The sequence below is a fragment of the Oryx dammah genome, unplaced genomic scaffold, assembly GCF_014754425.2.
Source record: "Oryx dammah isolate SB20612 unplaced genomic scaffold, SCBI_Odam_1.1 HiC_scaffold_24, whole genome shotgun sequence".
Taxonomy (NCBI): domain Eukaryota; kingdom Metazoa; phylum Chordata; class Mammalia; order Artiodactyla; family Bovidae; genus Oryx; species Oryx dammah.
In genome coordinates, this window is record NW_024070208.1 from 29600243 (window position 1) to 29612322 (window position 12080).

At 41.0% G+C, this 12080-nt stretch overlaps 1 protein-coding gene across 3 annotated transcripts in view; it reads right to left on the reverse strand.

Annotated features, from left to right (window-relative positions):
• Positions 1 to 12080, reverse strand: part of B3GLCT (beta 3-glucosyltransferase) — a 109913-nt gene that overhangs the window by 17057 nt on the left and 80776 nt on the right. For all 3 annotated transcript variants that reach the window (XR_005725697.1, XM_040267130.1, XM_040267131.1), the window contains exons 11-13: positions 7317 to 7430; positions 4631 to 4730; positions 591 to 710 (exon numbers count right to left, since the gene is read on the reverse strand). Coding sequence is in view for 2 of the 3 variants with exons in the window: in XM_040267130.1 (XP_040123064.1) it covers positions 591 to 710; positions 4631 to 4730; positions 7317 to 7430 (334 nt within the window). In the remaining variant the exon portion in view is untranslated. The remainder of the gene's footprint in view (positions 1 to 590; positions 711 to 4630; positions 4731 to 7316; positions 7431 to 12080) is intronic.

Here is a 12080-nt window from a genome sequence, read left to right on the forward strand (position 1 = left end):
AAACAACAGAACTAACTGCTTGATTGATTCAGCTACACAAATCACATCAAAATCTCTCTGCATAAGAGATTAGGCAGGAGCTTACTTAAAAGCACTGATTCTTAACTATATTTAAAACCCATAAATCCCACACAAATATCACATAATTGCTTAAATCTAAACTTCTGTAACTACTGTTTTCCCCAAATACAATCAATAAGCACTGGATAATTAAGAAGTCTAATGAATTATTTTCTGAAATGAAAATCTATACCCTCAATTTTTTTTTCACTCAATCAGACGATCAAAACTAACTGGCTGCCTAGAAGCAATCACTACTACAGGCACATTTCCACCAACTTCCCTGACATTCATAAATATATAATCTATATATATCATCTATATATACATACATTTTTATATATATATAAAATTTCTTCAAGGAATAAAATGTTCTTCACTGTGGGTTCTTTTTAATGTTCACGTTCCTATCATAGTAACAGCTCCCCCCATTTACAGAGCACTTAGGTATCAGCCTAGAGCCTGTGGCACAGACCCACCCCTGCATCCCGGAAACAGTGCAATTTCCAGAAAGCCAAGCTTATAGTTACCCTCCTCCTCCCGTGACGTAGCTGTAGCCACCGGTGCCCAGCCCGTAGCCGTAACGCTCTCCCAGAAACACGGGTTCACGGGCGTGGTAGCAGCTCAGCAGGTGCCGGAGTCTGGAGATGCTAAGATTCCCAAGGAAACAGAAGCAACAGTTCCTTAATTCAAATGTGTCTGCAGAATACATATTTTACAGTTCTTACACCCCATGGATATACTCTGCAATATTCTCTCAGTCACAGAGATGAAATTCAGGAGACTGACAGAAGAAAGATTTTTAAAAAAGAAAAAAGAAAAAAACTTGATGTACACTGTACATCACTGGAAACAGGAGAGAAACTGAGAAACAAGGGTCTCCTCCCCAGTTTTCACAAGCCCTGACCAGCAGTGGCCGCCTTGTGTGGATGGGCAGGGTGGCCGGGCGAGGAAGGAGGGTTGCCAGTGGCCTGCTCCCCACGGAATGAACTCGTCAGTGTACATGTTCAGACCTCCCTGGTATCTGTTACAATACTTGCTGGCTAAAAAAGGAACCTGCGAAGTACAGATTAGTCCTTGGCAGGCAGGTGAAGGCAAGGTGGGAAGGGAATTTGGGCAGCTAAGCCTTCCAGGGGGCCTTCAGATTGTGGCACACCATTGCACTGTACTTACGGCCTCCTCTAGGGAGCCTTCCCTAATCCGTGGCTTTTTGTGTCTGTCTGTTTATACCGCCGGCCCCTATGCCTCCTTGTTGTGTCAACAGTGACAGCTTCCACAGGGCTGTGGGAATATCCATGAGCTGCTCAGAAAAATGCATTTATCATTCACTTTATTCTCAGTTTTATCTCCTTGAACAGTTCCTCGTTTTTTTTAATCTTTTTTTTTTAATTTATTTATTTATTTTTAATTTTTACTTTACAATTCTGTATTGGTTTTGGCATAGATTGACATGAATCCACCACAGGTGTACATGCGTTACTGGTATTTTTAAAAAATAAATGCCCACCCCTCTTTTAATAGATTGGTCCTCATCTTGGGTTTGTCTGATGTTTCAGTGTAACAAAGGCAAGGTTACGCATTCTCAGGTGCTGCGGGGATAAAGAAGGCATGCTGTCCTCCACTGGGAATGTCTGTTTTGATCACACGGTGCTGCCCCGGGTCTCCCCTGGACACCTGCTATTTTGCCTTTGCTGTTTCTCAGAGTCTCCGGCAGACACTTTAACACTAGCAAGTATCCTGGTCCTCATCAAAACTTATCCCTAGTTTGGCATCCGTCAGTTTCTTGCCTGAATCAGTCTTTACTCTGATGGTGTCAGAGACATGACTTTTCCAACTCCATCAACCAGTCAGAACTCCTTGCTCCCTGCTAGCTGGAACCTGCCCGCTGTGGACTGAATTGTGTCCCATGTACAATATTCATATGCTGAAGCCTTAACCCCCCACATGACTATATTTGGAGATGGGGCTGAGAGAGTCAATTCCTAGGCAGGTTGATAAGTCTGGGGTCCCCAAGGACAAGAAAGGGGTCTGGGGCTCTTGAAGCGGAGACAGGGCTCTGGAATTCTCGAGGAGGAGGAAAGGACAAACATCTTTTTTCTTTCCTCTACATTCCTTAGTCTCAGTCACATAAAATGTTTCCTTTAAGCCCAGAACTGATGATTACATAACAAACAACTCAGTTTAAACTCTGTACTAAGGACCATATACAACAATGTATCCTGCTTGAGGACAGGCTCTCCTTTCTGAAAAGCTGGCTAATCCTGTTACCTTAAAATGTAAATTATGGGAGTGGGTCTAGTAAGATGTTTACAACCTTGAGACACTCTTTCGATTTATTCTAATAACTAATTTTAAAAGTATTTAACTCCCTTGCTTAGGCTATCAAGGGGGGGCACTCTCCATCCCCTTTCTGATGTCTATGTCAGAAGCTTTCTCTGTCCCCATCTATACTTTAATAAAACTCTGCTGCACGAAACCTCTTGAGTGATCAAGCCTGGTCCCTGATCCTGAAGTTAAATCTTCTTTGGAGATCACGAATCCGACACGGTTCCCCATAAGATATCAGGGCCTAGAAGGAGGTTCGATGAAGTCACCAGGGTAGGACTTGGATGCGACAGAACCCGTGTCCATATGAGAGGAGACACCAGAGAACACTCTCCATGGCAGACGAAGAAGAGGTCCCGCGAGCACACCAGGCCAGCAGCCACCCTCAAACCAAGAGAAGAGCCTTAGGAACCTGCCTCACCAGCACCTTGATCTTGGACTTCCCAGCCTCCAAAATGAGAAATAAATTTCTGTTGTTTAACATAAATTATTTTATTATTTGGTATTTTGTTATTGAGCCAGATCTGCTTCATTACTTTTTTATTATAAGCATGAACTCACTGCTTAATTGTCATGGTTCATAATCCATTATCATCCTCAATGACACTGATGCTCTTGTCCCAGATTCCACCAACGGGAACCTCTGCAAGCTTGCTCCTGTGTCCTCTTAACATGCACTTTTCTTTCTTTTTTTCCTATGCACTTCCTAACTCTCTGGCATAAGAAAAAAAAGTTAAAATGTCTTCCTGTATCTTCCTTGCCCCCACCTTAAAATCAGCTATTTCTCTGAGAAGGCCTGGTTCCTTTTAGTAGGAAAGTTGCAGTATTACTTTTGTTCATTAGTTGCTCAGTGCTGCTGGGGATCTTTGCATCTGGTCTTCTTTGGTGTGAAGAACTAGAAAGATATGTGTGCACAGACACATACATGAGTAAAAAAAAATGAGTCTAACAGAAATTACGAATTCTTGGAGATTTCTCTACTTCCAGTCTTCCAGCCTATCAGCTTGACCTGGCCCATCCCATGTCCTTCCACAGTGAGAACTGTGGCTCCCAACCAACACTATTAACACTTAGCCATCTACTCAGTCCTACAACCTACCTAACGTACCTTCAAAGTTGCTTCATGACAAAAACCAGACCGACTGAAATCTCAGGAGTCGTTTGGCATCCCCACTCCTCTACCCCTGCAGGTGTGTCTCTAAAACCCATCCTCAGCAGTATTTGCTTTATATTTTCTCTTCAGTGTGATTATGTTTTCATCTGAAATACAGTTGGTTTGTTTCAGCTTTCTCCTCATCCTTATTGATTTTTCCCCTGTCCTTACAGATTCATTTTATTATTTCAATAGGTAAAATATGAGCATACTTCCCAAAGTCAAAACTAAACAAAGAGATAAGGGGCCCACATACCCTGACTCCATCTACCCCACGCTCCCACCCACCCCTCTGTGGGAGGTACTTCATGGATTTCCAGTTTATCTGCCCACTTTGTTTTTGAACAGCTAAGTCCACGTGGGTATGTTTTATTTCCCCTTCTTTCTTACACACAGGGAAGTAAATAAAATACATTATTATGCACTTGGCTTTTTCCATGTAGTGGTATCTACTGGAAATCACTTGATACAATTTGTTAATTTTTTTTCAAGGAACCAAAATTTTGGCTCGTTAGTTTGATCCTCTGCTTTTTTGACCTCTATCTCATTATTTCTGCATGTATCTTTATTATTATTTTCTTCCTTGTTTATCTGGGTTGACTTTGTGATTCTTTTCCTAGCTTGAGTTGGGAATTGAATTTTTTATTTTTATCGCTCCCACTGGCTTGGCAAACCTTACACATCCCTTTATCATTAGACTTTTTGAATGACTATGTTTATGTGTCTTTCATTTAAAGCATAGATTTGGGGTTTGTTTTATGAAGCTCTTTGAAAAGTTTGTTCTTTTACTAGGTGAGTTAAACCCACTCACATTTAGTGATATGACTGATGTTTGACTTCAACATTAAAATTATTTTAGTTTTGAATTATTTAGGTTTGAATTATTATACATATTATACTGTATTGTCTACTGTCCATGTTTTAAAAATAACTCATTAAGCTACTATGTCCTTTGGGGGGGCGTGTTTCAGATGTGAGAGTAAAATCTAGTCCCTGTTTCTACATGCTGACCAGCAGCAGAAGTGCCCATCCTAGTTTCTGACCATAAATACATGTAGAATTTAAAGCCACCTGGACAAGAGGGCCCCTTACCTTATTAATGTGTCATCATCCACAATGACCAACCATGGTATTTTGTCATGGCTGTGATTTAGAAATCTTTCCAAAATGGCAAATGTCTTTCCACAATGACCTAGGAAAGGTGAGAAGAAAACTTACAATGTATTACTTTCCTTAAAACATTGTGAGTCAGAGTTTAAACACTGGTATGCACTTAAGTCAAGGTTATGGTTTTTCCAGTGGTCATGTATGGATGTGAGAGCTGGACTGTGAAGAAGGCTGAATGCCGAAGAATTGATGCTTTTCAACTGTGCTGTTGGAGAAGACTCTTGAGAGTCCCTTGGACTGCAAGGAGATCCAACTAATCCATTCTGAAGGAGATCAGCCCTGGGATTTCTTTGGAGGGAATGATGCTGAAGCTGAAACTCCAGTACTTTGGCCACCTCATGCGAAGAGTTGACTCATTGGAAAAGACTCTGATGCTGGGAGGCATTGGGGGCAGGAGGAGAAGGGGACGACAGAGGATGAGATGGCTGGATGGCATCACTGACTCGATGGACGTGAGTCTGAGTGAACTCTGGGAGTTGGTGATGGACAGGGAGGCCTGGTGTGCTGTGGTTCATGGGGCCGCAAAGAGTTGGATACGACTGAGCGACTGAACTGAACTGAATTGATGCACTTAAGAATTTGAAATTTTGAAAATCAGCCTTTTCTAATTTCCATGGACTTAGTGAACCAGGGGGAACAATACAAATCATGAAATCAGTCATTCATTTCATACATGAGGGACTGAAGACCTGAGAGGTGAGGGGAATTACACAAAGTCAGGTACAGGAAACGCTGTAGTTCACTCCAGACACATAAGAAATTTGTTAAGTCCTGCAGAAATTATAGGAGCCTGGCTTCTTTCCTTAGACCTCCTTATTCTGAAAGAAATATTAGAACCTCAGGCATCACAACCTTAGGGAAACAATGGTACAAGATACAATATTATACTGTCAATTATTTATTTTGTAAATATTTGCTATTACGTTTCTAATATGCCAGACATGGTGGCCAGTTCTAGGATGTACACTAAAGATACAGTGCTATCAGAGGCACAGTCCTTTAGATGCCAACAGATAGCAAACCTTTAATGGAAAATGCTGAGGCCAGGACAGCATTAAATGCTTGGGAAGGGAATGCAAGTCAATAAATAAGAATAAACCCCTCAATTCAAGAAAGTATTAAGTGACACAGTAGAGAACAAGGCACTCAATTAACCTTTACTTTTCTTATTCTTGATCACTTTATGTATTTTTAACCATTATAGTATGGTTACCATAATACATTTTAGTACATTATGGTATATATTTTTGAAAGCCATCTCAAAATTCTTTTTTGATAAGGTAGAATATAAATATAAGCAATAATAAGGTCAGACTGAAAATAAAACAAATCAAGAATGCATCAATCTATGAGAACTAGAGTCAATTTAGAGTCTAAAAAGCAAGATAAACAAAAAAAGAAAATTCAATTTGAAATCATTATTCCAAAACAGACAGCAACAGACAGACTTAGTGATATATATACTAATCTTGTCAGAATAATCAAAACTACAGGATGGAGTATCTGATTCTACTCTGTACTTTATCAATCAAGACATTATGAGTGACAGTATCATAAAATAATCAAGATAAATTACTCTATAGAACAAGATCATCAGCTTACTACTCTTTTTAATAAAAAGGTTTGGGGGAACCAGAAAACTAAAGAAAAATGTGGCAGGAACAATGAATAAAAATTAAGATAAATAAAGAGCATCTGAAGGTGAGGTGGCCAAATTTATACTTTCAATTTTTTGAAATAAAATTGTTTTGAACTAGAAAGCCTGCAATATGAAAAGAAAAACAGGTGTACTTCAACAATTTACTTATATATTATATATACATATATGAGCTTATACTACATATGTCCCATGTAGAATGTGGTTAAGTGCTACTCAGAAGCACAAACAAAATGCATCCTGGACCATAACAGACCATAAGCTTCTGGAAGATGGAAACCATCAGCTTCATTCCTGTTTCCCTCAGTGTCTAGCAGGGGCCAGCACACCACAGTCAGATGATAATACTGGCTGAATAAATGACTAAAATTAAATGAAGAGACACTTTGCATGGGAATATGAAAAGTTAACTCTGGGAGGGGGGCTTCCCTGGTGGCTCAGATGGTAAAGAATTGTCTGCAATGCAGGAAACCTAGGTTTGATCCCTGAGTCAGGAAGATCCCCTAGAGAAGGGAATGGCAACCCACTCCAGTAATCTTGCCTGGAGAATTCCAGGGACAGAGGAGCCTGGAGGGCTACAGTCCATGGGGTTGCAAAGAGCGGGACATGAGTGAGTGACTAAGACACAGGCACCCCATTATGGCCACAGTGAATTATGAAGGTACAAAAAAATCTGTTATTAAACTCTACCCTAACTGCCACGTGCATAATCGTCATGTATGTCAATCACCTACATATGACCAACTGAAAACTTAGAACCTTTGCTAACACTAAAAGCAGTGCTTAAACTGCAAGAATCGGTCCACACCCATGGATAAAGATGTGAGGAGGAAGGAAAGAAACTTACACGAGGGAAAAATTACAGTCTTCATAAAACACTTCGTTTTTATCCTAAGCTACTGTATTTACAGAATGGACACTGAGTAAGAGGATCAGTCAGGACTGAGGACTCACCTCGATCTGTGTTAGGAATCCCCAGATCCACCGTCGGAATGGAGCTGTCTGCATAATCACTGTAGTATTCGAGGTGACCTGCCTGGCCTGCCCAAGTCTGCTTCACGATGGGGACTGAAAACACGAGATAGGGCACCATCACTGACACAGTCACCCAAGAAGCTGGAACCCCAGCGGGACGGGAGGACCTCCCAGAAAGGGAGGGAGCCAGCACGTGTTCTTCTCCAGGTGTCCCAAGGCTCAGAGCTCCCTTCCTACCCTGAGAAACGCCAACAGCACAGGCCCTCCTCGTTGCTGGTGATAAACACACTGCTTCCACAGAAAGATACATTGTCTAGTCGGATTAGACTGCTGTGTAGAAGTTAATTTTAACTAATTTTTCTCTTTCCCCAGACTGCTTTAGTTGAAATTCACAGCTGGAGTTTTAGATGTTTGTTAGGGGTGTGGGGATACAATTACTTCTAAGGCCTGGAATATTCTGTGCGGTTCTAACTGAGAGTATACTTGCCTCCCTCACAATGGAGGGGGGAACCTTTTCAAAGTACACATGTCTCGACCCAAAGATGCCAACAGGACCACCTGACCCTATAAAGGACATGACCCTGCCATTAAGAATCACTACATGTACATCAGTGGCTGATTCATGTCAATGTGTGGCAAAAACCACCACAATATTATAAGGTAATTAGCCTCCAAATAAAATAATTTTTTAAAAATCACTACATGTGATAGCTGATAGTATTGTGTTGCACTTTTGGAAAGTGTAGAAGAAATAAAATTGAAAACCACTGCAGATTCTAAAACAGTATCATGAACAGATAAATTATTTTAATAAACACAAACAGCAGAAAACCTGGCTGATTTTCTGTATTTTAGGGTGAGATGCTCAAAGGTAGCTGTGACTCCACACCCGAAAATCAGCTTGACCACGATTTGATACTAGTTCGCTTGACCAACAATCTCAGTAATTGCTTTCTTCTATAATTTTTTTTAAAGTTACTACCTGTGCATCTCAGTTTTAAAGGGATTCCACTGTTGTTTTAATAGAAAAGATCATCAACATAAAAAAAAACTAGATTTTATACTGTTGATTTAAGAATCTCAACTCTTGAGGAACCAAATCTTCAGGTCAATATTTTGAACCTTTATTAAATCATTTATATTTTTCCCCCAACCTAAATAAAAATAGATGATATGCAAAAACTACCCATGCAATGTCAAAGTTAAGTGTCTAGCTATGCTCGTCAGCAAACTGGGAGACAAACTCAGATAGCCCATATACAGAAAATACAAAAGCACATCATTCCACAGTCCACTATTCACCAGCTCTTAGAAGAGACTTACGAATTCTAGACATGTGCTATGGTAACCTACAAATTACCTATTTTAAGCCACTAAATATATTTTATATATTAAAATACAATTTTCTGCAATCATAAAAAAAGGCAGATATAAAGATTTCTCCAAGCCAGAATGGACAAAGATCCGTAAGTGATAAGGTTGGGGGCAGGAGAGGGTGGAAGGAATTGAAAGGGTAGTGCTGAAACATATACATTACCATATGTAAAACAGATAGCGAATGGGAAGTTGCTGTATGACACAGGGGGCCCAACCTGGTGCTCTGTGATGACCTGGAGGGGTGGGATGAGGTGGGAGTTGGGAGGGAGGATCAGGATGGAGGGGACACGGCTGGTTCATGCAGGTGTACGTCAGAAACCAACACAACACTGTAAATTATCCTCCAGTTAAAAATAAATAATTTTGAAATAATAATAATGATAAGGTTGCTAAGGGAGAATAAAAGAAAAAAGGAAAAATTCTTATTCTGTCCAAATTCCAGCACAAGAAAACCCAAGCTTGGCCCTGTGGTGGCCCTTGGCTTTGCACATCTAATAAGCAGGACTTATCCAGACAAGACCGGCTGCCCTGGTGGCTCAATGGTAAAGAATCTGCCTGCAGTGCAGGAGAGCAGGGTTCAATCCCTGGGTCGGGAAGATCCTCTGGAGAAGGGGACATCTACCCACTCTAGTATCCTTGCCTGGACAATCCCATGGACAGAGGAGCCAGGCGGGCTACAGGCCATGGAGCCACAAAGAACCAGACGTGACTGAGTGACTGAACAGCAGCACACCTAACCTACTTGTTTCCTGGTTTGGTTTGAAACAGGTGAAACGGAAATGTTACCAGAGGTAAGAATTCCTCCGAGCCCAGCGCCCCACACAACCCAAGACATAGTAAGTGCTCAGTGAATAGCTGACTCAAGACTGGGTGCTCTGGGGATTCCAAAAGGCAGAGGGCTCCTTCTGGAACTGGTTTAAAGGAAGGAGTTTTATCTCTGTCAGTGATTCAGCCTTTGTACAAGACCATGCTAAGTTGGTTCAGTCGTGTCCAACTCTTTGTGTCCCCATGGACTATAGCCCATCAGGGTACTCCATCCATGGGATTCTCCAGGCAAGCATACTGGAGTGGGTTGCCATTTCCTCCTCCAGGGAATCTTCTCAACCCAGGGAAGATCTGCCTCTCTTAAATCTCCCACACTGGCAGGCAGGGTCTTTACCACTAGCGCCACCAGGGAAACCAGTACCACCATAAGCAATCATTTTTAAATGGACCGACCATTTCAACACAGCAACGTGTTCTGAGTCTCAAATCCCAAAAGTATCCAACAGTGAACAATGTTACCGTCCTCATCACGGTAATGCCTGTGCAAAGAACTGAAGTCAAGGTGAAGTCTCCTACAACAGCAGATGAAGACTATTTTAAACCAGAGTTGATGCAAAACTGCTTAAAACTTTAGAAATTTTGGTCTATTTTATCATCACTGTTTGAATAGTGAATAACTGAATTCTTTATATTATTTATATTTCATATTATATTAAGATACTCTATTCCTAAAGATATTAAACTTGGAGAAAGTATTTCAATATAGTTAACGTGATCTACTATTTCATTTTCAATAGAGAAGCATACTTCCTCCCACATAATAAAATAGTGAATGTCTCTTTCAAGAATTTTTGCCACAGATAATTTAAAATTAGGATAAAGTAAAAAGAACTGTACTATTAAAAAAAAAAAAAAAGCCATCTGCCCAGACGGCATACATCTTCCACCTGGCTGCACCACTGAGAAGCAGGAGATGCAGAGAAATCCCTTCTACTCTCGACGGGCTGACGTGCAAAACTCTGATTACAAACAAAAAGGAACTGACCCTTGAGCAAAATCTACCACACAACCAGATGTGCATGACCATTCTGATTTAAGGAATCCACCATTTTCCAACTGACAAACGGACCTTCTGTCTTGGTGTGAAAGTCAGTGAGCACATAGGAAAGCCCTGGTCTCTTCTCTTAGGAGAGGCTTAGCAACAACACCAAGGCTGTGCTCTGATTCCTGGTTTGGGGATGGAGTGTCTGTAAGATGGAAAGGCTACTTGACACAGTAGTGTCAGGGCACTCTGGCCCCCCATCTTCACCTGCACAGCAGCTGGGAGAGAACTGAACTTTCATCAGGAATTAAGCTACTCCGGGCGTTTGTTCTCTATGTCATGTCTCTGCTTCTGCCTTGTGAATGAGATCATCAATACAGTTTTTCTAGATTCTACATATATGAATTAATACCGAATACTTCTTTCTTCCTGACTTACTTCACTCTCTACGACAGTCTCTAGGGTCCAGCCAATCTCTACAACGACCTAATTTCATTCCTTCTGATGGCTGAATAATAGTCCATGAGTGGGAAGGATTGGGAAATTGGGATCAACACATATGCACTATTGATACTATGCATAAAATAGATACCTACAGAATATCTGTCAAGAGAACGCACTGGTCATAGCAAACACCCTCTTCCAACAACACAAGAGAAGACTCTACACAGGGACATCACCAGATGGTCAACACTGAAATCAGACTGATTATATTCTTTGCAGCCAAAGAAGGAGAAGCTCTATACAGTCAGCAAAAACAAGACCGGGAGCTGACTGTGGCTCAGATCATGAACTCCTTATTGCCAAATTCAGACTGAAATTGAAGAAAGTAGAGAAAACCACTAGATCATTCAGGTATGACCTCAATCAAATCCCTTATGACTATACAGTGGAAGTGAGAAATAGATTTAAGGGACTAGATCTGATAGACAGAGTGCCTGATGAACTATGGACGGAGGTTCGTGACATTGTACAGGAGACAGGGATCAAGACCATCCCCAAGAAAAAGAAATATAAAAAAGCAAAATGGCTGTCTGGGGAGGCCTTACAAATAGCTGTGATTAGAAGAGAACCCAAAAGCAAAGGAGAAAAGGAAAGATATACCCATTTGAATGCAGAGTTCCAAAGAATAGCAAGGAGAGATAAGAAAGCCTTCCTCAGTGATCATTGCAAAGAAATAGAGGAAAACAACAGAATGGGAAAGACTAGAGATCTCTTCAAGAAAATTAGAGATACCAAGGGAACATTTCATGCAAAGATGGGCTCAATAAAGGACAGAAATAGTAGGGACCTAACAGAAGCAGAAGATATTAAGAAGAGCTGGCAAGAATACACAGAAGAACTGTACAAAAAAGATCTTCATGACCAAGATAATCACAATGGTGTGATCACTCACCTAGGGCCAGACATCCTGGAATGTGAAGTCAAGTGGGCCTAAGAAAGCACTGCTATGAACAAAGCTAGTGGAGGTGATGGAATTCCAGTGGAGCTATTTCAAATCCTGAAAGATGATGCTATGAAAGTGCTGCACTCAATATGCCAGCAAATTTGGAAAACTC